This window comes from Haliaeetus albicilla, chromosome 13 (assembly GCF_947461875.1).
Source record: "Haliaeetus albicilla chromosome 13, bHalAlb1.1, whole genome shotgun sequence".
NCBI lineage: Eukaryota > Metazoa > Chordata > Aves > Accipitriformes > Accipitridae > Haliaeetus > Haliaeetus albicilla.
In genome coordinates this window covers 36,836,463-36,863,482 of record NC_091495.1, presented here as the reverse complement: position 1 = coordinate 36,863,482, position 27,020 = coordinate 36,836,463, and the positions used below count along the sequence as shown (strand labels likewise).

The window sequence follows — 27,020 nt, the reverse complement described above, 5'->3', positions numbered from 1 at the left end:
ATATATACAAGACTCAAACTAAACCACCTGTTTTACTGGCTGGTGACGTAGCAGACAAAAAGCCCCATGGACCTGTAGATTTGAGAGTGTTGCTCTTTATCTCAGTTTTAAATTCCTGAAACCCTACAGAGCTGGTCTCTGAGGATTAGACTCATATTTGGAACAGAGAGCGTCTTGGATGAGAGAAGTGCGTTCGTGCCGAGGACTATTCTGATGCAGCATTAACATACTGACCTCCACCTCCTCTCAGAAAGTAACAAGCAAAAGAAATACAAAGTGGGCAAGACATACACTAGACAAGACTCCTTTACATCCTATTACCAGAGTGACATCCTTGCCCTTTCTTTTCAGGTTGAGAGGCTTTAGACTCCAGAATGAGTATCCTCTGCCTTCCAAACAACTACAGAAACCAAGGGAACATGTCACACCTGGAAGTACTCAATGCAATGTGCAGCTGAGTTGGCCAGGGATGCTTTTTCTGTGGAAAAACTACAATTTGTTGAAATGGAAAGCTTTTTTCCAGAGAAAAAAGTAATCTTTTGCCAGCTTTTTTATTTCATTTGAGTTTTCTTGTTTTGAAATTGTCAGAATATCGTATATTCATTTTTTTAAAAGGCGGTTCAGAAACTTTTCTAAAATGCTAATTTAGTATTAAAACTAGAAGCCTAAATGTGAAACGAAATGCTTTACCATTATCAAAATGTAAATTAACATAATTCAAAAGTTTTGCAAGTCACAAAACAGCTTAAGAATCTCATTATTATATTTGAACGTGAAAAACAATTCAAAAATTCTTGCAGCATGAAAAAACATGTTTCCCTCTCCACTCTGACATTTGAGGACTCCTTCGTATGATGTAGCTATGTCTTGGCTGTCCAATGCCCTCTGCTGCTGCTGCTAACAGGCTCCGAGGGGTAACCACAAAGCAGTCACAGAGCATTTCTACAAGCAGTGTTGTGGAGTCTGTGACAAGTGTGTTACAATTCAGAGAGCAAAACCAGGAGAGTCTCAACGGGGGCTTGATGGGAGGAAGGTTTTAGAGAAGGGTCCAGGAGGTGTTTCAGGGATGCTGGCAAGCAGGGCAGTGGTGTTAGAAGTATATGGCTACTTTATGATAGGACTGTAGTGTGTAGGTTAAAAATAACCATGGACGATCTTATATCCTGTAGTAAGGGAATGATTGCCTAAAAACGAAGGGATCTGAAGCAAGGTTTGGTCCAGGATGTGAGGAATGAGGCTTCTATTGGAAAGGGACTTTAGGCCTTGTTAATGGGCTGAGATTGTGGCCAAAATTTGAATTGCTGTATATGATGACTTTCTGTATTCCAAAGTAATATATAATTTTCTATTCCAATAGTAATATGTATATCAATATAGTTAGTGATATTTTACAGTCAGACTTGCAGTACCCTTCCATCTTAGGTTTAAGCTAGTGTTGGAAGGGAACAAGATGTAAACTGCACTGGGATTATTTCTCTGAATCCCCTTAGAGATCAGAGATTCCCTCCTGTACAGACTGAATTCTCCTTAGTGAGAGCTTTTCTTGGGTGAGGGGTTTATAGGGAACAGGAGAGAAACATGGTGAGTAGGTACTGAAGTGCAGTCATGAGGTAATAGGACTGACATAAAATACCATGAAGGGGAAAGTAGTCTTGCTGTGTCTCTTGCAGTCAGTGCTTCTTTTCAGACCCCAGGAAGTTGGGGGCTTGATGCTGAGCTTGCACACAAACCTGATGTGGTGGTCCCAGGAAATGTTTGTTATCTTTGCTTCCACTTTCTTTCCTGGGAGTTCTTTCTCCCGTCTGCTTATTAAACAGCACTATGTCACATGCTAAAAAACCTCAAACAAACAACTATACAAAACTAAACAAGTTTTATAGTAGCTGGTTCAAATCATTGAGCAAAGATTATTAAATTAAGAAAAAAATGATGTAATTGAAAGTAGCCATGCTAAGCATTTGGATGAGTTAACTTACAGACTGCAGTTAGCTTTGTCTTGCTCAACATTGCTACTAGCAGTGTTTCAGTGAAAGGCACTGTTGTATGTGAATCCAGCGTGTGGTAAACTGTGCCATCACGGTCTCCACTAGGTAATCATAAATTAAGCTGTTAGTAATGTCTGAACAATGAAGCCTTCTTTGGTGGTTTGTTCACGTCAGCTTGTATTAATGGAACATCTTTTATACCTCTGGCATTCAGGGAGTAGTTTACAGGAAATTGGCTCACCAAGCCTAGACATAACAAACGTCAGCTTTCAATTCCCTGGTAATTAAGTACAAAGAAAATAAAATATTTTAACTAACAAAGAACACCTACCTGCTTTTAAAGAAGTCATATCACATACAAACAGAAGCTCTTGAAGTGCAGCTATGAAACAGTAACTCTAGGATTAGGCATTGGTCTAAATAAATGAACACAAATTTCACTCACTTTACTCCGTTGTCATGGTTTAACCCCAGCCAGCAACTAAGCACCATGCAGCTGCCTACTCCCCCTGCCCCCACCCTGAGTGGGATGTGGGAGAGAATCGGGGAAAAAAAGTAAAACTCGTGGGTTGTGATAAGAACAGTTTAATAGAACAGGAAAGAAGAAACTTATAATGATAATAATAACAATAATAAAATGACAATAATAATAGGATTGGAATATACAAGTGATGCCCAATGCAATTGCTCACCACTTGCCGACTGATGCCCAGTTAGTACCCAAGCAGCGATTCCCCCCAGCCCTACTCCCCCCAGTTTATATACTGGCCATGACGTGACATAGTATAAAATATCCCTTTGGCCAGTTTGGGTCAGCTGTCCTGGCTGTGTCCCCTCCCAACTCCTTGTGCCCCTCCAGCCTTCTCACTGGCTGGGTATCAGAAGCTGAAAAATCCTTGAGTTAGTCTAAACACTACTTAGCAACAACTGAAAACATCAGTGTGTTACCAACATTCTTCTCATACTGACCCCAAAACACAGCACTATACCAGCTACTAGGAAGAAAATTAACTCTATCCCAGCTGAAACCAGGACATCGGTATAAATGTATGCCCAGATGAATGCCCATCTCTTCATTAGCCTGCATTCCCAGAGGGCTCTGTGTGCAGCCCATTCCTTAATAGCTTGGAAACCCACCTGCGTGTTTGCAGACATTATTCCACAATGCAAAAACTGCTACAGCTGTCTCCCACCACGACCGATTTTAACACCTACCTTCCGCCGTCGCTGACCGGCACCCAGAAGCGGAGACCTTCGCCCCGAGGAGAGCAGGATGCCGTCCTCCATGCCGTGGCGGCAGACCCCACGCCGGCGTGCCGGGGGGAGCGCTCACATGAGCTCGGGCTTCGTGCTGGCCGTGGCCGCTTCCAGTTGCTCGGTTTTACACCTGTGAGAGGAAATAATGATCCTTAATGGTTAGGCATTAAATGTGCGTGTCTGCTGAGTTAATGCGGAATGCCTCTGCGTAATTAAACTCAGTGGACTGACTGGCGGTCTTACCTATCGTCTTTGAGCCCTCAGGTTCACAGATCATAACGTGGGTCTGGCAGCTGCCCGCCTTGGGATTTACCTTCAGAAATAACCATTTTAATTACTTCCTGAGGTGGCGGTTCCCCTCTGGTCCACCATCCAGGTTCTCCCTGTCTGTCCCAGGCTACACAGCTTCGTCCGGTGACTCTCGCAGGCGCCTGGCGTTGGGCTGCAGCCGGGGCAGAGGGCTGACGGGCACTTTCTGTGAGGACACCGTGGTCTGTCAGCCGTGAGACGCTGCCACCACCTTCAAACCAACCTCCCCGAAGGCACGAGCACCGGCGCACATCCTGCTCGTATTAGCAAAAGTATTAATATTTAAAGCTGTGGTCGCCAGGGCCTGGCTGAGCACCGCCCCCCTCCGCTGCTGCCCCAGCTTCTCCCTCTCAGGGGTTGGGGCTGTTTGTTTTAACCGTTTGTAGCCTTTTTGCTGAGGGAAGATGCACCCCCAGGGTGCCCGGGAAGGGTGTCCTGGGAGGTGAGGATGCCACCAGAGGCCCGTCATGTCTCCCACCTCCTGTGCGTGCATCTGAGACCCTCCAGCTGCTTGGACCTTTGGCTCATGCGAGAAGACGCCGTGATATTGCGTGCCTCATGAAAGCAATCACTTGATGTGTCAATATTAATTACTTGAACCTGACTATCTTGCCTTGCAGATGAATGGCATGATCCACGGGCTCCCCAACACCTATGTCCTCAACAGAGATTGGTGTGTGACCCAGCCTCGGTCCCTGGAGTCTCTGGAAAAAATGGCTCGGCTGTCCTTTCTCAGGGCCTCTCCTCCTGTCTGGCATAGGTGGCTCCTCATTCGGTGTCCTCATTACCTCATTGTCTCACGGTTCTCTTGCGTGAAGGCCTGGCTCTCCTTCTGTACTTCTAGGAAACCGCAGTTTGGGACTGAGGGTATCAGGGAACAGACCTACGCTGCTCGCTGCCTGCTAGACTGAAGCAGGGCTCGTGGAGTCGTCCTTGGCCATGAAAGGGCAGAGGCCTCATGCCACAGCAACCTCAACCATCATTTTGTTTCTTGCATTTCAGTGAAGAGGTGTCCCTAGCTGAACTTGCGCCTGAAGTTTTTTTATATGCTCTGCAGCAAAATCCCTATTGCCTTTACAGTAAAAAAACCCACATAAATTTTATAACTGTGTACTGTCCGTGCATAATGATGTCCTAAATCGCAATTTCCATTTAGATCATGTCCAAGACAGATCCTCACCCTGTCCCAGGAATAAGCATGTTCACTGCATCACCACGTGCAGCTGTGGCTTTCATTACGAAGGTAACAGAGTTTTTCCTCACGCTACCTGTGGGATGGAAGAGTTGTTTTTCCCCTTATTATACAATTGTGGAAATGACTGCAGTAAAGTTCTGTGGCAAAATCAAGAGTGGAAAACAGCTCCTCAAACCACAGGCCCCAAGGTCCTCTCTCCCATGCTGACTGTGTGTCAGTGATACTGAGATTGTCTCTAAGGTCAGAGCACCTTTTTCTTGCTTCTTGGTAGCTCCTCACCATTTTGGCTGGAATCTGTGGACTGAGGAGCCGCTTGCTGGGATGCCATTGCTGAATTTTACTTTAGACAAATCCTGGGCACACAGAGTACAAAACAAGGAGGTGTGCTGGGTTGACCCTGGCCACTAACAAAGCACCCACCTAACTGTAGTTGTTCACACATTCCCTCCACCAATGTCATGGGGGAGAGAATCAGAAAAGCCAAAGTGATAAAACTCCTGGGTTGAGATAAAGAGAGTTTGACAGGTGAAGCAAAACTGTGTGTGCAAGCAAAGCAAAATAAGGAATTAATTCACTACTTCCCATTGGGAGGCAGGTGTCCAGCCACTTCCTGGAGAGCAGGACCTCGGAGTGCATAGCAATTGCTTGGGAAGACAAATGCCATAATGAGGAACATCCCCGCTTCTTCCTCCTTTCCCCAGAGCTTTTATTGCTGAGCACGACATCATGTGGAATGGGATATCCCTTTGGTCAATCTGTCTCAGCTGTCCTGGTTCCGTCACCTCCCAATTTCTTGGGCACCTACTCACTGAAGGGGCAGAGTGGGAAAAAGACAAAACCTGGATCTGTGCAGGCACTGCTCAGTAATAGCCAAACCACTGGTGTGTTATCAACACTGTTTTAGTTACAAAGATCCAAAACACAGCACCATATGGGCTGCTATGAAGAAAATTAACTCCATCCCAGCCAGACCCAGTACAGGAGTAAAGAGAAAAACTTATCAAGCTGTATAGCCTCTGAGGGAGGGATCATCTTTTTTGTTCTGAGGTTGTATAGCATCTTGCATAGAGAGATCCTGATTTCTGTGTGGGGCTGTTACAAATAAACAATAAATGATTACATTCACACAGATCAGATTTTCACTGATGTTGATCTCAAAAATCCTCTTTGCTTCACTTGCTGTTGAACATTGCTGTGTAAAAGAGAATCAGAGGAGGATTTGGAGATGTGTTTCACTGTCTGTTATTGAGATGAAATCAATTTTCTATATCGGATGGAAGCAGGGCAGGGTGAGAATCAGCAGCAGCCTAGCAAATGCATCTGTAATCTCTGGGCAGCTGTGAGGCCGTCAGGATTCTGCAGCCACAGTAGTTTTGCCATTTGTATTTCCAACAGAGATTAACAGCATGCCTTTGAGCTGACAGGGCAAAGGCACAAAAGAAAGGTGGATCTGTGAGGGAGCCCACCTGTTGCCTTATTTTCTGCAGGTTGTAATGAACTCTACTTAATTGTATGACCTGGAAAAGAAGCTTATCATTTGAAAAGCCATGAATCAACACAGGTGAAGTCTGGAGGGGAGTCCAGATACTTGGGAACAAGAAATGTTAGAGAGATAGTAAAGTAGCATGAAAGGTACTGTTATTTAAAAGCCCTAACAATTTGGGGATTTTTTCCACATAAATTGTATTATTGATTTCTATCATGTTGTCATGCCATATGGTGCCTCATCCTGCTGTTACGGTTAATAACTGAGAAGTAGTTTCAAATGTTAGCTTCGTGGCATGCAGCAACTTAACTAGCCATGTAGTTTATTTCCAGGGGCAGCACTAATCTTGGAGATGAACAGCATTTGTCTTCAATTCCTTTTATGCTGCCTGCCTCACACAGAGGATCTGATCATAGTGTCATTACCAGTAATGATCATGATACCTGTACAGTGCCTTCTCATCAAGATGTAGGGACGCTGCCCAGTAACTGCACTGTAGCACTCCTCTCCTTGCAGTAAAACCACAAAAATCCAAATCTGGAAACATTATAGTATGGGTAAAACTAAACAGAAGTTGAAATGAGATGAGGGATATCCTCACCTGAGCCACTGCTAGATGCATATAGGTCTCAAGGAGATATTACAGCATAGGCCCATCCTCCTTTTCTCCTTCTCACTCTATGACTTGCGCTGTTATCTGTATCTGCTTCATGGCTTGGTTCCCCAAGTAACACACCCTGGCCACTTATCTTGAAAACGGCTCTGTCCGTGGATGGGAAAGTGGGGAAAGTTCATCATGACGGAAGTATTAGGTCATGTGGAAGGCATCTCTTTTGGGGGAAAGCTGCTGTAAGTGGTGACAGAAGAATTAGAGACAGGAAAACCAAAAGGGAAAGAGTGCTGGGATAGAGGATGACATGGGCAGAAACACAGTTGTCTGCTGACCTAAGACAAGTTGGTGGACTCAGTGGTTAGTGGATTTTGTGGTGTTCAGATAGGAACTGTAGCTATAGCCAGTTTATAACCTGATGTTATTTATGGCAAGTGTTAAAGAATGCAGAGTAAGAACAATGTAAATCTTCATAATTAGTGGTTCCATGAAATGATGTGTTGTCCACCATCAGCTGAGCAACCACAGTTACTGTCATCTTCTTATTTCACATGTGGGCTTTTCAGATTTGATTGTAAAACTGTGGTACTAAGTCTGATCCACAGATACAAAAATGTGAGGATTTTAAGAGTCTTTTTTACATTTATTAAGACTTTATTAATTAAAAAAAGGAGAAAACATTGAGTTGGTCATCCGTATGAAAGGGTGAAGTCAGATAATCTTCCCTTATAAAGCTGATGTGTCAAAAGAGATTTTTACTCCCAAGACAGTTGCATTATAGTGGCCTTGAAATCTGTCCCTTTACCATCTTTTTGGAGACAGTACACATTGGAACACCCTTGGAGACATGCCTGTAGGTGCTGGCCAGTTTGCTTTGCCTCCATTGCTCTGACCCTGTTGGATTACATGCTTGATTCCTGGGTGGGGGGTTCTACATTTTCCTTCTTTGTAGCAGTAGGTGTCCCAGGGGAGCTCTTAGCTTCAAGGTATTCAACGGCTCCATATGTCACCATAGACAACACAAGCACAGACAATAAAATGTACAGTTTGATGTAGACTTGCAATTTGGTGCTATAACCAAAGGCGATGACAAATCCAAATGATTCCCAGAGACGGTAATTTGCAAAGGCAGCCTCCTTGTGTTTCTCAAATAAAATGCCATAGAGTCCTAGAAGGAAGGAGAGACACAGCTTGTGAAGATTAGGTCTGCAACCATGTATTTCCTGCAAGGGGAATAAGTACACCACAATGGGGAAGATAGACCCTCCCTCATAAATGTCAGAGAAAGGAAAATATAAGCTTTGTCTTGAAATATTTTTGTGATCCTGTGAATTGCTGTAAGTGAAATAACAGAGCAACAATGACAAAATAGAGAATATCAGAGAAAAAGGGAAAGAAAATGGGAGGAAGGAAGAAAGGATGGGCTCTATTGAAGTGAGATGGCAGGAAGTTTATTTTTCAAACTACCAGCCACAAAAAGGAAAGTTCTTGCACTGATGAGTGGGTAAGTAAGGAGGAAAAGGAGATGGCCAGCAATGGCCCTTGGCACCACAGAATCTCCATGTATAAGAAGGTTGAGAAGGTGATACCAAGTCCTTACAGACTTTCACAGAACAGGCGATTTTGTCTAGGGACAACACCATCCTTGGGGACCAAGCTGCTCTTTCAGTGTGGGGTAGAAAGGATCAAAGAACTATAGGGACCTCCCTGCTGCCATCCTTCACCGCTTTTTGTGGGAACCTGCATGGACCCTGCAGGCACTGCCTACCTGTTCTTCAAACCATTTCTTTCCCCTGCCTAAGAACATGCAGAAACTCTTCACGTAAAATGCATGTCCCTTGTTTTCACCAGAACTTGGCCGCAGGGAGCCTCCAGGTGAGGCTCGCACAGTGTTGCTGATGGTAGTCTGCTATTCATACTTGCCAAGTTAAGAGAAACAAACTGATCCCAAACACTTAAATCAGAAAGTTGAGGAGAGCACTACAGCAGGGCTCAGATTTAATATGCAGAGGATATCTCGGAGATAACCAGGTTTTCCAATTTTCAGCTCCTGGATGGGTTGACAAAAAGAATATCCTTGATACGTACAGAACCTCTGGGCAACGACTGGGAAAGTTGCTTGACATAGAGACTTAGTTAAACTGATCATCATCCTAATGCAGTTGTGTTCACTGGGAAGCTCCCACTGAGTTCAGTCAGCTGTACACCCCCACAGCTGGGAGTCAGGGAGGGATTCCCAGCCTCCAGGTCTGACTAGTTGGGCACACAGGGAAGGGGAGCGAGCTTGCTTTCCTCTGGGTGCTGAGCTAGCATCGGTGGTGGTAAAGCAGCGGGAGTTTCCACTGACTCAGCTGTGGTGTGCAGAGAGGGAAGGGGGGGAATAGCGTGAACCTTGACTCCTCTCATCCACTTCTCTATCTAACGCCACATCTGTTTGAAATATGCACATTCAGCCAAAAGGCACAGAGGAATACAAAGTTCTCTAGAAGTGGAGGTAGGCTCAACTAACCCTTTGGTTTTGTTAAGAAGGGGGAGACATCATCTGTATCTAGAAACTTACTGCATCCTGATAGCTGTAAGAGGACATTTACTGCATGTTTCAATTTAGACATGATGGAAAATCTGGATAAGTGCATCACAAGATGTACTTAGTTCATTAAACTGCCTGAGTGTAGTGTAGTGTGAATTATTTGATAATCCTTCATAGTTTTGCCTAATAAATGAACAAGTACAAGTTGTTCATATAACTTTGCTGGTGTGCCCTGTGTTATCTTCTGGAAAGGGATTAATGAGGAGAGTTTAATATAGGAAGATTTCTGATGCCATAACAATTCTATGTGTAAAGATTCTGGCTTTCAGCTGGTACCTGTTTTCCCTTGCTATTTTGAAGCTTTTTTTTCAATCAAAACAATGGGAGAATTGAGTGAGCATCTAGTCCAAGGTTCAGCTATAGGAAGGGCTGACTTGGCAGGAAAGTTCTTGTTTCCAGGATGCATATGTGGTATTAGCTAGCAGTTACATAGAAGCACAATGGTGGTTTTGCCTCGAACCTAAACATTTGTCCTTATCACAAACACTGTCAAGTGCAGTGTGGTGCAAGTTGCCTGGCTGAAGCTTTAGCAGGACCTGCCAGGCTGGGTGAGTGGAGAGGCTGTTAGGTCTGAATTCTTGCGGCTCATTTCCATGGAAATTATGCTCCCTGTTTACCACTGCCCATTTTCCCACTCCTTCCCCTGGTACTAGTAGGCATGGGTTTATAACAGGACTGCTGGAAATTATTTGAATCCAGGTTTACAAACTTTCCAGACTGATTCATATCCTTTCTAAAGAAGCACGTCAGCCTGGAAGGAACTTTATTTTACTGTAGTCTGCCTGATAGGTCTTGTGCTACACAATTGGTATGCCCCAAGTGCAGTTATTGCCGGTGGGGTAAGAATAGCATCTGTGTTCAGGCTAGATAAGAGAGGGCACTACACACTCTGAAATGAAGCAGCTTTCTTTGGAAATAAATGAGAGTGTCCACACGTGTACACAAACATGTTAGGAAACCTTCATCTCATGAAGCCACTCATCTACTGTGAGCTTATATATCCTCTAGGGGGAACTCCAGTATTAACTATCTACAGCAAGCCAAAGTAAGCCATTTCGATTACCATGGAATGCCTTAAGTATGTGGCACAACGCCATTGTATTTGTTCAGTGGTTAATCTACTGAGGCCCAAGCAGCAGTCATGGGAGCCTGCCAAAGGAAGGACCACAAACCTTAGTCCCCAGTGCTGTTTTAGAGGTCTTATCTCACCTCATAGCCTTTGGAGCTGGGAATATCTCATGTGATGTATATCTGTATAAAACTGATGAAGGGAAGAAGAGATTTAGTCCTAAATGGGCATGTCAAACTGAAGATCCTGTTCTGGGATGCAGCACTATGGAGTATTGTCACTGCACCTCTCTGATAAGGTTTCACGTCATCACTCGATGTTGCAGTGTGACAATGTGACAAAGCACACTCTATAATTTTATAACTGGGAGCTGTGGAACAGCTGAAGAAGGTACAGACAAAAAAAGATACTGTGCAAGCGTAAGGAATATCTGTTTTTTTCCCAGCTGACACAAACATGAAATTTTCACAAGTATCACAAGAATCTGGGAACGGAGATGACCTGTTACAGTGCTGTAATAGAGGTCAGTCTTGTCACATAGTTGTTGGGCTCACTCGCCATCCAGTAAGCATGAAGCACTGTCCACCATCTATGCCTCATCTGGGGGCTGGGAACTGCAGCCACTTCCCAGCCACCTTCTCTGACACCTAGGTCCTCTGTACTTACCTCTTTTTTCCTAACGAGGGCATCAGGTCTGTCTTTGTCAGGCATGCAGGGACCTTACAGAGGAGATGTCCTTCTCAAAGGACATCTCAAATGTATGTAAATCCCTGAAGAGTTTGGCCTGAAGAGCCAGGCTGTTTTCAGTGGTGTGAAAAGTGGACAAGAGGCGATGGGCACAAACTGAAACACAGGAGGTTCCCTCTGAACATCAGGAAAAACTTTTTCATCGTGAGGGTGACTGAACACTGGCACAGGTTGCCCAGGGAGGGTGTGGAGTCTCCCTCCCTGGAGATATTCAAAAGCTGACTGGACATGGTCCTGGGTAGCTGGCTCTGCCTGGGTGGCCCTGCTTGTGCAAGGGGGTTGGACGAGGTGATGTCCAGAGGTCCCTTCCAACCTCAACCCTTCTGTGATTCTGAAAGAAGCCAAGTGTCTGAGGGCAAGACTTTCTGGAAAAGAAAGAAGCAGGACAAAAGGCAGGTCTTTTATCCCAGTGGGAGACTAAGATACGGCTCTCAAGAGTGTTGGGAAGAAGCCTGATGAGCAGTCAGGAGGACTGTGGCTGAAGAAGTAGGAAGTGAATGAACAGCTTTACTTCAGAGAGAGAAAATCCTCACTGGTGTTCTCCTTCCATGAACCTGAATAACGCGAGCACTGATTTACAATTATACCAAAGGCACAAGGCTGTGGGTTGGGATGAGAGAAGATGAGAGGGTGTCCCTCTCAATGTATGTACTAGCTCTCCCCTAAGGGATATGAGCTGGAGCTGCTGGACAGGCAGAGAAGAATTCCGGCTGGTCACTTCCTTGTGTGGAGAGGCAGGGACTCTACATGTGCTCGAAAGGAGATCGCTGTCAGTGCCGGGCAAAGGACTGTGGTGTTTTCCCTTTGGCTCTCTAGGAGGAACATGACAACTTATCTAGTGGGTGAAATCATCTAAGCTACTGAAGCAACCAGAGGGACCAGAGGGAGGGAGACCAAGACACATAACCTGATGTGGGACCAGATGAGCTAGTTCTGTCACATGCATATCCCTATGGCATCTGCCAAATATGAATTTGAGATACAGGAAAACAATATTCCTGAAATAAGAGGCAAAGTACAGGAGCAGATGGGAGAGCATTTAACTGTCTTACTGACCCAGGCTATGGCATTGATTTAAAAAGAGTGTGGCTGACAGTCATGAGCAGACTTTACTACAAGTTATCACAGACTATAGCTCTTTCTTGCCCTCTCCAGTCTGTCTTTAATCTCTATAAGAGAACTTTGTCTAGTTTTGGTTAAGGGATAAGTTTAAATTATTCCTTATGGATTTGTATCAACTCATTATCTGAACTGTCAGTACATAATAATTGCACTGTATCACAAATCAGAAGAACATAGATTATAAGAACAACCGTAATGCATTAGGTAAGAAGTCCAACGGTATACTTCCAGTAACACACTCCTAGGATAAGAGTGTAAGAAATGAGGCAAGTATACGGTGATGTTTCTGCCTCAATGCCCTCCTGACTCTGACAATCAAAGACATGGGGACTTTCTGAGTTGGAGATTTCCTCTGGACCACCAGGCTTTAATAGCCCCCAAGAACATTTTCCCCTGCAGTGGTGTAATTTCAGCTTAAAAATGTTTACATTTTTGGTAATGAATTCCATACTTTGATTATGCATTGTGTGAAAAGAGCATTTATTTTGATTTCTGTAAAGTCTGCTGCCCGATAACTTTATTTGGTGCCACTAGTTCTGTTATTAAGAGAAACAGTGAATTTCCAATCACCTTCTCCATACTACTAATGACCTTACTGACCGCTTTCCTTACTTATCACTTGTCCAGGCTAAAGTGTTCCAGTTTGTTAGTCTTTCTTCAACGGGAAGTCTCCCATGACTCTGCTCCTTTTTATTGCCTTATGCCTTATCACATTAGATTATGATTTTTGAAATGGAGCAAATCAGAACTGCATGGATTTACTTGGTTACATAGTGCTGCTCTCTGTGGTTTTCTCCTTCAATTTTTTTCTAATAACTCCTAACAGCCAATTTGCTGCTTCTTTTGCTGCTGAGCTTCGAGTTGATTTTTTTATCCAGAGTGCTCTCCTTTATTGCAAAAGACAGACTAAATGTATCATTCTTCTTAGTTTTCTAATTTTCTTTGAAATACTTATACTCCTCCAGAATATTTATTCTGAATATCTGTTATCATCTTCTGCAGTGTTCTTCTCTCTTCATCTTGGAAAAATTTGTTTAATGAGTGTTTTACTTTCTTATTCCCAACTTATTCTTATTTCTTCTACTTTCCAATGAGCTAATGTATTTCTTTTGCATGCTGTCTTAAACCCATTATGATTTTTATGCACGTGTTGCTTTATAAATACAAACATGCAGGTTTTTATATCTCAAGAGAATACATTTCATTGTCACCAGGACTTACCATTAGTTTGTGTCTGCCAAATGGCATCAGATAGGCCCCAAAGAGCAGGGAATATGAAAAACACAGCAAGCTGCTTAGGATGAGGTTTCCACAGCAGTAGTGCTATTATGCAGGTGGTATTTGTAACCGTGGCTGTTGATTTAGAAAAAAAGAAGAGAAATATAAATACAATTACAAAACAGGACAGATAGCAGTAGATAACACTTTCAAATTCTTCCCCCAACTACAGCACAAGGCAATCTTAAAATCTTTCTGGTTCATTGAGATTTGTGCTGACTGAGTTGATAACACATGAAATACAAGACAATGCAGTCCTTTGACAGTCTTCAATTAATAATTCTGAGCAGTGTCCTGAGCTGAGAGATCCTCGGCGCTGATACGGCTGTTAGCCCAAAGGACAAGAACTGCCACTGAGTAGGAGAAGGAGCTGCTGAAAGACTTGCAGTCACCATGTGAGGCACCCTTCTGCTCTCATTACCTCGTCCTGAAACGGAGGTTTTCTTTCAGGGCCAGAGGAGACAGTTAAGGATATCTAGAGCGTCTGGTGACTTTTTTTTCTTTCTTTTTAAAAGCGGTTTGTAAATGAGCCACTGATTCCTCCCCCCACAGGTGCACCTTCACAGGCTGAGTACAAAGACTATTAAACAGAAAGGAGAGGTTCAGAGGTCTTGCAATACTAACACTATAGGTTTTTCATTATTATGATGATATTTATTTTTTTTAATCTAAAATGAGTTTCATAGCATGAGATATAGACCTAGGACAGAAGAATCTCTGAGTTAGTGACTGCAGCATAAAGGACTCTAAATTTCTTCTTCCTTGCCCAGGTTTAAAATTTCCTGTGGAGGAAATGCCTAGAATGTCTAGATGCACATTGACTCAGTCAGTGACATTTCTAACAATACAGGTTACTATGTAGTGGAAGTAAGGTACTAGTACGCTTCAGTATGCTTAGTGGATACAGGGATACAAATTAAATATTTCTTGGTATTTTTCTGCCTCCATTACTCTGTAACTCATTGGAACATTGTTCTCTGGAGAGAGGGATGCTCTTAAATATACAAACCTCTTTTCATGGCAACCTGACAATTACCGTCCCATACACAAGCCCTCAAGTTACTCTAGCCTGACACACTGGCATATGACTTTCTTTTCTTTTTCTTCCTACAGAACAAGTAGTGAAAAGGACACCAGGCTAACCTTTAAAAATCTTCCTGAAATTCCCAGACCGGTTGCTGAAATTTCCAAGTTTACCATCCCCTGAGACGCAAATCAACAGCGTATCTCACAAGGTTCTCAGTTGCTTTTGCTCCATAAAGGTTTCACCCCGGTGGAGAAATCCCTCTTAGGTATAGTGTAGGCCTCAACATCTGTATCGTAAAATCATTTATCACTAGTTGCATTAAAGCTATAAAGCATCAGAGCTGTAGGGCACTTTCTGAGTAGATAGTGCCCTCAATAGCAGGGTGAACTACACCACCAGCAAAGTGATGTAAGGCAATGACCTGAATACAGGGGTTAACTGTGCTGCCTTTCTTCTCATGAATGAAGTTTGGGTTCAGGTTGACTTTGGTTTTAACTGATAGCTGACAGTGAGCTCTCCCTTTGTAGTGCATGTAAAGGAGGGAACACCGGATTTCATATATTACATGAGGTAATCAGTCCTTCAAGTGACTTTTACGTACCTAATGCAAATAGAAGTTTTCTACCCGTGAACTGAGAGATCTTTCCAAAGAGCAGAGAGCAGAGGGAATTTACAGCCGAAAAGCAGATCATCACATAACCAACGTAATGTATCCCCAGGGCACAGGTCACGTATGTCTGGAAGAGAAGAGGCAGTGGTGTCACATTTTCTTCAGTGAAAACATTCAGCTAAGGTTCAAGGGTCTTAGCCTGAGTATTTGGTAAATAGCCAGCATGGACAAGATCAAAGGAGCACAGCTATAGAGTTTGCTGACAAGTCCCTGGTGTATTGACATAGCTGGCCTTCAGCAGCAATATTCCCAACCCAGTTCCCAGCCAGACTGATGCCATGCAAACAGAGCAGTAACAAGCAGAAGAAATCAGACCACTGCTCGCTATGCAAATAAAACTCCTGGAAGTGGCACTAGGAATTTTCGGCCCTTCCCTTCACAGCCCAAGAGATGAAAATTGACAGTCAGCACTATGGTCATTACAGAGCAGCTCCCAGGAAATGAAGAGGACCTCACCTATCAAAGCATAAGACCAAAGGAGGTGGCCATGGAGTACCCCTTTCAATCCATTCAAACACAGCAGCAAGTGCGCTCTTCCATCTGCTTATATGCAAGGTTAAAAAAAAAGCTTAAGTCTCAGATAAGCAGCTCAGGAAGATTGCCCCCTTTCTTTGGAGGCTTTCTCACTGAGTGTCTGGAGAACACACCTGCTTGTGTGTCTACGTTTGTAGAGAAAGTGGAGGAGCAGAGGTGGTTTTGATCATTTCAGTCCATCAGGGTTTGGACCTGTTGCACTCGTGACCGGTGAGGGCTTTCAGCCAGCCATGTTGAGGATTTGCTCTCTTACCGTAAAGGTTGTCAAAATAAAATACGTGATATGTGTGCTGACTTGCACTTATACAAACTCTAGGGAAACCAGAAGGAAGGAAGATAAAAAAGCTTCGCAGACTTCTGGCTTTTCTCCCAGTTTGTTATTTACAACAAGCTGAAGATTTTGAACCTGTAGCTCTCTGCTGTGGCCTCCACTGGTGAGTTAAGCTCTCTACAGCGTTCTTTTTGAGGCTGTTCCAAGGGACATATTTACTGCTGGCCTCTCCTGTTTGAAGATGTCACTCAGAGTTCATTCAAGTAGAAGTAAGCAGTAATTTAGCAAACCACCAATCGCCATTGAAAACATCTTCATTTAACAAGTAAATATAGATCAGATGCAATAGTAAGACACAAAGGCACAAAAACCAGTCAGACAGAAATAGATTTACATTGTCCTCCACACCTTTGTGTAGTCACCAGAAAGAAATCCCTGTTCAAACCCACTGTACATTGTCAGAGGGATTAGAAGACACTGTCTTTTATCTTTAAGATGCTGGAAAGTTGCTAGGAACGTAGACCAAAAGGATGGTGTCTCTAGTATTTCTTTCTCAGTCTCTGCTTGGTCAGATTTGATCTCGTCCAGAAATATAGCAATCAGCAACGCAGCTAGCACACCACTAGCTGCAAAAACAAAACAAAAAGTTCATGAAAAACTGAGGAATGCTGGAAGAATGATGGGAAGTCGCTTGCTGCTGTTATTGTTCTGACTTAGTGCTTAGCTCTGTGGGATGTTTTGGCCGATGCCTTTGATTCCGCTTCAGTGTAAAGGCCATTTCTGTGTAAACAAGAAGGCCTGATCTACATTCGCATCTTCTGCATACAGCTGTGCACCTCGCAGATCCCCTCAGCTTAACTGTGACTGGCCTGTCTTGTTGTGACAGCCGCCGGGCCAGCTGCACGGCCACAGAGGGTGATTGCTCACCCTTCCAGGGCAAGCCAGGGGTCGCAGGGATGGGGAGCTGGCCAGAAACAGCTCCCTCGGGAGCTATCAAAAGGCTTTAAATCAACACGAGAGAGGAATATTCACTTCCACTGCCAAGGTTTTCATGGCTAGGGGGGATCTTCCTTCAAACACATGGAAAGAAAAATAAAGGGCTAGAAGTAGAACTGCTGTCTTGGATCCCAGTATATGTTGCTTTTTGCTTGGGGTTTTTTTCGGTCAGCTCAGGGCCATGCTGTGAGTATGGAATATGTGCTATTTTAAAGATGATAGTGAGCAACTCTGAGTGACTTGAAAAAGACGGAAGTTACAGCTTTGAACCTATAATTTCCTAGCAGAAGCAGCACATGAAAGAATACATGGGGTAGTTAATCAGAAAATGATCATGTATGTATCAGTCTAGGTTTGTTACTTGTAGAGTAAATCAATACGGTTTTATTCGCGTTATCAGGAAGATAACTGTGTCTCATAATATACATGAGGCAGCCACAGGTACACAACTGCTTCGTTACCGATGCAAGGCATGATTATGTTTCCTCTCTTACTTATGCTGACTAGAATTCCATCCATGGAAACAAGTGGAGTTCAGCGTAAGAGGAGAACCAAGCACCTCTTCCCATCCACACTGCCCTTTTAATGTACTCCCATGTTACTGTGTATGGGCATGCTTTTTTCTGTGAACTTTTAACGTCCAAATGCATTAGCAGATTTACAGTAAATTGCCTCAATTTTTTATTGCTTATTATTTCTCATCCATGTCTCCTAGAATGAAATTGTATTCTCCAGTGTCCTGGTTCTCCACTGTGGCTGAGCTCTAAACCCTTCATGATGTAAGTCATTGTTGGTTCTGCCAGGGTGTTTATTAGTGCTTATGGGCTGATTGCAGGACTTGGGCGAGACCAGGACATCCACGTTTACAGGACAAATATTCTAACAAATATGCCAAATGAATCAAGAGCAATTATAGGAGATAAGTAACTGCATGGCTTTATAGTGGCTGGTATGAACATAAATAAAAACATCCACAGTCCTTGAGAAAACTAAACAACAAAAGACTTATCCATTATTATCTGCACTCAAGCTGGGCAAAATATGTATTCAGCAACCAAATAGAGGAGACATTTTAAAAATGCCTGTGAATGAAATATTTGGCTATTTGGTTTCCCTCAAGGTAGGAAAAGACATATCTTTTATTAAGAGCTTAAAAGAAAAATGAAACCCTACTGACGCGGGGTCAGTAGAGAGCAGGGTTGCATTCATTTTGCATGAGCAAAGCCTAAGGGAGTGCTGTATACATTAGTCATCAAATTTAAATATAAACTTGTGAGCCACACCTGCCTTTAGCAGAAAAGCATCAGCTCCAGCACACTCTGGAAGGGAAGTGGGGGGATATTCTTTGCATTTTCTCACCAATTAGGAATGGAGCTTGGGGAAGGACAGAAGGTTTGCTGCGATGCCCTTGCAGGGTGAGGGCTGGCTCTGACCAGATCACACGCTCTCTGTTTGAGCGTATGACAAATTCTGTGCATCTGTCTCAGCATAGAGAGTACATCTATGTGCAGAGACTGCAAAGATATTTTAACAGAGCTAAGGTGACGTATTGCTTTGCCAGATACTTCCCCTTTATCCAGAGAGTAACTTGTTTTGAGCCGGATACTTTTTGAACTTTCCTCACTGAACGAATCTTTGCACATCTATTTTTGTCTTTCCAATTTTTGATGGCATCAGCCTTCCCTGTCTTTGATTCCTTTCTAGCCTTATGCAAGGAAGGTCTATAGCAGCTGTAGTTACTAAATGGGAGACATGCCAATTCGCCTAGTGCTTCTCCTTATCTTTGCATTTCATGCTAAGGTATTATAATTCAAGCATCACAGCTGAGAATTGACTGAAGCTGTAAAATCTCAGCAGGGATCCAAAAAACTCCCCCCAAATGACTGCATGTTCTTGGAGCCGTGGTTCAGGTCCACCTCTAATTACAGTGCAGTTCTTGTGCTAAAACTGTTTTACACATGGTAGGACATCAGCCAGTTCTGATAGGCAGCCCCAGATGACTAGAAGTTGGTGAGTTGAAGTACCACTAGCTGGGCTGCTCTTAGCATCTTGGGCCTCTGCATGCATATATAAATCTGCCCAATGCCATCAGTAACCAGTTCGATATTGCTGATCCTGAAGATAGTGAATTTAAAACTGTCTCATGCATAACTGGATAAGCTGCTCTAATCCTCTAATTGCAATGTGGGCATACTTTTGGTTCTAGTCTGTAGAGCAACACTGACTTTGGCTGAAACAGTGGGGTCACCAGACTGGGCTTCAGCTTTATTCCAGGTGAAAAGTGTAAAGAATGTCTTGCTCCTTTAGCCAAAATGATACAGCACTGGCACAAAGCATTTGAAACTATTTAGGAAGGAGTTGTTTACAGCTTTCACATATCTTATTTCCTTCTAGCAAATTGGATTGAAGGAATAAGTTGGAAACTTAATCTGCAGTCATGCTAGGTTTCACAAGTATAGAATCATAGAATCGTAGAATCGTTTAGGTTGGAAAAGACTTTTAAGATCAATGAGTCCAACTGTCAACCAGTTGCCCACTAAACCATGCCCTGAAGTAGTAAGTTCCCCATCAGTGATACTCATTAAAGATTGTGTGGATTACTTACCAGTGTAGATCCCTAGCAGAGTGTAGATTAAGGAGTTGGAGGGTTCTGCTGGCCCAGTGGTGTTACTGGTATCAGTCATGCAGTCACATGCGCCACAGCATGCCAGGTTTTCTTCTGAGATTTCCACTAATTCAGTAAGAACCAAAAGAAAGGCAGGTCAGGGAAAAGATCAGATGAGTGAACACTAAGTGTAAGCATATAAGAAGGGAACCCAGCACTTGGTGATTGGTCCTGGTTTCAAATCCTTCCTGATTAGAGATGTTTAACTTCAGAATCCCAGTTTAACACACAAAAATTTGGTTTAACAGAAACAGTTGCTCAAGAGACAACACTGAATTCATGGTTTTGTGGAGACATGGACTAAAGCCGGAGGCTGAAATCTGAATCCAAGCTTAATTTACAGTATTTAAAGTTCCAGTGTGTATCTGTACCTCTTAATCATAATACCCCACCAGACAGCTCCCTCAGTTTACGCCACCACTGAACTGATGGACCTCAGTTCTTACAGCCAGAGCATGTTATCCCTCTCCATATAATTTCTGTGTATGTTATAGGAATGGAAACCACCTCAAGACATCTTTTTGTTTTATAAATTTGTATTACGATTACCCACTAATGCGGTCTTCCAAGAAAACAGCTTTTCCTGGCTTTGATACTTTATTACTGGCTTTATTACTCTTTGAGAACAGACTTGAAACTAGAACAGTTTGGCAGGGTTTGAAGTAAGACCTTTGCTTTGTTCAATCTCATCAGTGTTGTGTTGGGCATGTGTCAAAGCCACACACATGCATGACACACATGCACCTTGTGTGTCACCACAACACCGTGCCCACTTCCTCCAGCACCCTTTCTGTAAAGAAAAAATACTAACCCAAAGCGTGAGCCTGAATAAGTTGTATAGTGGGGAGGGATGATCAAAAAACAGTACAATTATTTCAATGCTTTCACTGCAGAATTTGTCACTGGTCCAAGCATAATAAAGGGCAATACAGTGTAACTTGGCTGATTTCTTAAACAGAACTTGATCTGTAATTTTTCAATTAGGGTTATTGTGTAACTACTTTTAGTGTGTTTTTCCCCATTGCTTCTAATCAAAGCTGCTGCAATGAGAATCAGCTGTTTAACTAGCTTCATAAACAACTTTAGGTTCAACATCAGATAAAACTTAAAAACATAAAGAAAATCATTACCTTATTATAGCCAGTGGCTACAGCTACACAGTTTTGAATAAACACACGCTCAGCAAAATTACCATATGCAAAAGGTGAGTCACGCTAGTAAAGTGTGGAAATGTGTAAAACAAGTTTTTTATCTGTCCATGCATCATCATCTGAAGATGAAGATGCACATGCAATTAGTGATATGGAAGCTGCAAGGCAAGGTTTGCTCTGTTCCTCTGGAAATAAAGCTGCAATATTGATGAGTGAGAAAGGATGATTCTTGTAATTTACATTGATTACTGCCTTCTGTTGTAGTATTACCTCATGGTGTAGCTTGCCTTGCTGTGTCTGGATGCAATGATGCAGGCAGTATGTCAAGTGTACGTATGTGTCTGAATTTTATGCATTTTGATTCTGCAGATACATACCATATCTTTCCAACTGCTCAGTGAAATTACACATTTTAAGTATATGAAAAATATGGGTGGATAACTTTCCTGCACTGTCAGAGGAGAGGAAAAGAAGGGAGTGAGTGGACATCCTTACCCCCTTGCCCCCCAAGAAGCTCCCTCTAGATTAAAGCTGAGTCTCACTGAGAAGGCACAGTTGGGAAGCTTATGGTATGGCTGCTCATGACTCCTGTGAAGATATTCAAGGCCTTTGGCTTTGAGAGCTGTTCACAGCACACCTCCCAGGAACACAGCATTTTCTGAAATCTAATGTAATTGATAAAAAAATAAGTAAAAGGGTTTCTTTAGAATTTAGAGGAATATCATCAGATGTAAAACTAGGGGGGGATTTACAAGACAAAAAAAATTAAAAAAAAAGGAGTATTTTAATCCTCTTATTAACATGATGTGTGCTGTGAGGCAGAGGAGAGTAACATGGTCACAGTCTGCTGCAGACCCCACAGCTGTACCACAGCCCCTACCCTGCAAGTGAAATCAGAACAGGCAGTCCCTCCCTAGACATCGTGTGGCTCAGTGATCAGGTCAGCAGGGCTCTGTTGCACTTGATACAGTCCTTCAGCATTCCGCTTTGATGGTGTTTCATCTATAGTTGCTTGGGTTTAAAGGAAGCATGATCCTCCGTAAGTATCACACCTTGTGACAACTACTTTGCCATAAACCCAGGAATTCAAAGAGTAAAACCTGATGCCAGCTCCCTGTCAGTTTTAACCTAATACCTATTCGAATACCCTCCAGAGGACATACTGCTTAACTGAGCCAGGGAAGAGAGGTAACTTCTTGCTATTCATAGTAGCAACGTGTATGGAAAGCTCTTTCCATGTCCATCCCGTTCCGACTTTGACAGGATAGGGAATGCAGGGGAGACTGCAATGATGATGCACTGTGGCACTTTGAATCTCTAAGGTGGCGTCCAAGTATTAATTTCTCTTCACAACTTTAAAGCTTACATCAGTTGCAAACGTGGAAAATGAGGGCAGTGCTTTTGAGTGATTTCTTCAAGCTACATCAGCATCTGCTCTCTGAGCCTGAAATACAGCAGAGGAGCCCTGGCATGCAGACTCCTGCCAACAGCTACTTCAATTTCTTCTTGACAATTCTGTAAAGGACTCGTTTTCAGCAAGCATCAGCGTCAGCTTGACTAACCTTGAATGTTTAACAGCAAATTAATCCAATGCTACAAGCTTTGTGAAAAGGCTGCTTCAGTGTTTCGCCTTTTGTTTTAATTCACTTTAAATGGAAGTCAGACGTGAAAGACTGTCACTGCCAGCAGCCTATCTATGCTTTATAACACAGGGGTGGAACTCAAAAGGAATTCAATTGACATCTATTTTTGAGCTAGTTGTCTGGAGTCTCTTTATAGCTGATGAAGAGTTGATAGAAAATAGACACTTCAGAGAGCAATTTAGCCCATCTATTTCAGACATCTACCTTCAGATAAGCTCCCTCCCATCTGAAGTGCCTGTTTCCACCGACTATGAAGGCAACTGAGTGTCACCAGCTTAGCTCCAGAAATCTACCTTTTAACTATCTAGAACTAGGTGGTGTTTATAGAAAGAAACAAGAAGATTTTAAAATACATTTTACCTTTGGTGGAAGCTTGGCTAAATATCAAGGATGAGATAAGATTTCCCCAGATGCCGGAGGACTGAAATATCAGAAAGAAGACCCCAAAGTATTGGTTGATAATGTCTTTCCCATTTTTTTCTGCTTTCTCAGCATATGAATTGCCAGCAATGGTGAGGTAAGTGCATTTGGCAGACCATAGTGGTGCTCCTCCTAAGCCCAGGATCACAGAGGTAGGGATTAGTGTGTACCTGCCAAAGAACGCTTTATTTAGCATAGTTTTTATCCATTAGCATAATAATCATTTGCCCAGAGATCCAGAGGCAAAAATAGACATCAAAGAAATAGATTTATCCTTTGTGTGATTCAGTGAATCTGTTACACGGAACCAAGAAAGGGACAGTCTCATGAAGTTTAGGATGTGCAAGCACTCCCAGCTGTGCCCAGGGGCTAGGCCTAGGCTGTGCTCATGTGCCTCATCCTCTTGTAACTGAGAATTAAATTGCACCTGCCCTTCCGAAGATGAATCACAACAACTTTCCTCCACACAGTTGCGTCCCCTGTCACTGGAGAGCAGAAGTTGTTCATCCACCTCCAAAAAGGCAAGGCAGGAGCTGGCCTCCTCCTGTGGTCCTCTGTTCCCAGAGCCACTGGCTGGAAGAGAGCCTTCCCTTCAATCTTTTAAAAAATAGTCCTAGAAGTCATTTGGATTTTAAATGAAACTTCTGATTTTTAATTTTTTTTCTGAAGGGAAATCACTGCTATACACATGAGTTAGAGAAGCAGCTTCAGGTGGGCAGATGGATACATTCATTCTGCCTTTCACCTCTCTGCTTCATTTGCTGCTGGATTTATTTATCCCTGTTTCTTGCAGGTAACACCTTTTGCATCCAACTCTCAAATCCGCAACACAGAGGTAGAGTAGGAATTGAGAAGAAAAAGAACTTTGTCCTTACTGATTTTGTTCAAACACAATAGGCAGGGATAAAGCATTTAAATTGTACCAGCTAGCGTAGAAGTTCCCTAAGGAGAACGCAATGTAGCAGCACATAGAACCCGTGATGGTCCACTTGCAGCCCAGCTTCTTGATGAGGATCGGAGGGAGGAACATGGATGATAAGATGAGCGCAGCATAGAGAACGCTTAGGGAAGCAACGCCTAGGCCTTCTTCTGAGTGGAGACTGCTCTGCATGGACAAAAACAGTGGCTGAGACAAACTTTATCACAGGCACATGTTACTATGGCGTATAGAGAGGGGCTTTAGGCAGAAATAGAGAGACAGAGAAGCTGGGGCTGAGTATTACCGTCTCCTTTCCCCAAAGCAGCCTGATTATGGATTTACGGTTTTCCTCACAATGATAGCCCATTTGTGAAAATATGATGCAAAACCAGGTGAGGATTGCTCAGATTCAAAGCTTTGGTAAGTCAGACTTTAGATTATTTAATGTAATTCATTTGAGTTTCTCTTTGAAAGCAAGCTGAATGAAGGATAACCTCTTTTCCTGGCCTTCAGTTTTTGTCTCAGGCAGGAATATCCTCAGATCTGCATTGGAAGGGCTGACTTAGCAACAGTGGAATATTCTTTGCTTTAAACTACAGGTCTGATAATTTTTAAATTCTTCAGAGGCCAAGGTCCAAATATCCTAATATGCTCACAGCAGCCCTTTGTAGTTGGAAGTAACTGATTCACCCACATTTTCACAAGGGAGGCAAAACATTTTACTGATCTAACCAGGTTTTATATTTTTATGCTCAGAACAGTTGTCCTCTCGTCTTGATACTGTGAAAGTTGCAATGAGAACATCGAGATGCTGCTTATCAACATTTTCCTGTTTGTTTTCATTAGAAGCTGATGCAATCCAGTACGATTTTGGAAGGGGGGATGGATGCTTGTGGGGTAGCACTGGAGAGCACTGGAGGAGATCGAGGCTGCTGGTAGCCACACTGGACACTTCCAAGCCCTGTGGTGGCTGCGTGGTCCGGCCGTGCAGGACCATGGTGGCAACCGTGCAGCACCCTTGGAGAGAAGCAATAATCAGGACAGTGAGGTGAGGAGGTTCTCTGTCGAGCAGTGTCAACATGTTTGAGAATCAGAATGGTTGTTTTGTAAACAGGCAAAGAGGCTTCCTGATCACAGAGTTCTTATTTCTGAAACACCACATGCCTGGTTTTGTCAACTACAGCTTCCAAAAATTAGAAGCCAGGCCTCCAAAATCGTATGATTAGCTTAATTGTTACTGGTTGGGTTTTTTGGGGGGAGGAAGGGGGATGTTGAAATAAATGATGAAATTTTTTCAAGCTTCTCCTGCAGTCTACAATACAATAAAATAACCTACTTTTGATTGCGTTTCAGCAAGTCCTCTTTAACCACCAAGACAAAACGGAGAGAGAAAAGGGCTACTTTGTGAATCAGCACTACTCCCTCCCGCAGCGTTAGGGGAGGCTTTATGTTCCGGCACTTAACCTGAGCATGCATGGTTTCAGATGGTGGGGCTGACTCACGGCTTCTTGGGTTTATCTTCCCCTACCTCATTAGTCTGCACAGGTCATAACATCTCCATCCATTTTTTTGGGACTGTTTTTGCAGAACTTCCCTGAACTTGGAATTTGACGGTGTCAGCAAACAGAAACTGCTCAAGGAGAGGAGAAGACAGATGTACAGAGCTAGCAGGGACCTCTTTCTGAAATGAGGTCAACCCCTTGTTATTGCAAACAAGTGCATCATGTTATGTATCAAGCTCCGCCTTTAAAGCATACAGATTCCTACACCAGTGGCAAAATACAACCTGATTGATCAGGGTCATCTTTTAATATCCTGCCTAAAGTTGCTCATGGGTGGCTTATATCCATTTATTTATCATTAGACCAGCAGAGTCTTCTAGTCTGAGAAGTTCCTCCTTGGGTTTATCTACTCTGAAGTATTCACAGACAGCAAGAGTAACCCTCAGTCTTTTATTTTGGCTATGCTAAACAAGCGAGCTCTGATGGTATCCTGAGTGTTCAAGTCATTCTAGAAAAACCATTTCTGCTAGTGTGTTCTAAAATGGTAATGCCAATACAAGCCACAGCTGCCCTTGATTTAAAATTATATTTTTTATTATTATGTTATATCATGATGCCAGGAATTATTGTATTGTTTTATACTTAAATTATTTAATGAATTGGACATACATTTTTATTATTCTACATTGCTGTATAATAATAATAAAATTATAGCAATTTAGAAATAGTCAAAACAAATCCTTTCTAGAAATGGAATTTGTTTTCCATTTTGCAATATCTTCTTTTGAGAAAAATCTCAGAGAAATATAGTTTTCCTTCAAACAACTTTTATGCACCTAAAGAAGTAGTCTGACACAAGTATTCAAACTATTTGAGAAGTATTAGAATAAAATATTTAGTAAATGCTATGGATCTGGGTGGGGAATACTAACCTGCACCAAGTTGATGTCCTAACCCACTTTATAAAAAATACTGCGCATGCCTTCCTCACAGAAACTGTGGAAAGACTGGTGGGTTTCACACTACTAGCTGGCCTGATGTCCTTAGAGGCCAACTGTCCTGCCAACCAATGGGAGATGGTCCACTTACCTGTAGATTCTGGAGTCCTCCATAAGCTGTGAAGAGAAGTAAAAATCCAAAAGAAATGACCAAAACATTCTTAAGATTCCTTTCCATGTTGATTCATACGAAACAAAAGGTCTGAGATGGGCAGAGCTGATCCAGTTATTCCAGGGGATGCTTTGAGTTGGAGAAAACCAGCTTAAGTTTTGTTGGAAAAGGTCACTTCTCACTGTATTTGTAGAGGAAAGAGTTGTTAATTATTTGAGGACTGGCCAGTGAACTTTACTTGTACAGCTACTGAAAACTCCTTGCAGAGTTGTTACTCATTCACCTGTTATGACTGAGGCAATAACGAGTGCTCCCAAAGGACACCTGTCAGGTTTTATTACATAGGTACATAAGTCACTTGCAACACTTGGACTGAATTAAGTATTGCAGTCGTAAATTATATGGCTCTCTCCTATCACTAGCATGGAAGAAAAAAATTGCAAGTGGTGAAATGACTGACTGGC

At 42.8% G+C, this 27,020-nt stretch overlaps 1 protein-coding gene across 1 annotated transcript; it reads right to left on the bottom strand.

The window, feature by feature from the left end:
- Positions 1-7,488: 7,488 nt before the first annotated feature.
- On the bottom strand, positions 7,489-26,733 carry UNC93A (unc-93 homolog A). Its single transcript, XM_069801355.1, has 7 exons — positions 26,536-26,733; positions 23,949-24,130; positions 22,966-23,195; positions 16,559-16,776; positions 15,277-15,412; positions 13,592-13,723; positions 7,489-8,010 (listed from the first exon to the last, which is right to left on the bottom strand). The coding sequence occupies exons 1-7, from the start codon at positions 26,620-26,622 to the stop codon at positions 7,745-7,747; spliced, it is 1,251 nt and encodes a 416-aa protein (XP_069657456.1). The 5' UTR covers positions 26,623-26,733; the 3' UTR covers positions 7,489-7,744.
- Positions 26,734-27,020: the final 287 nt, after the last annotated feature.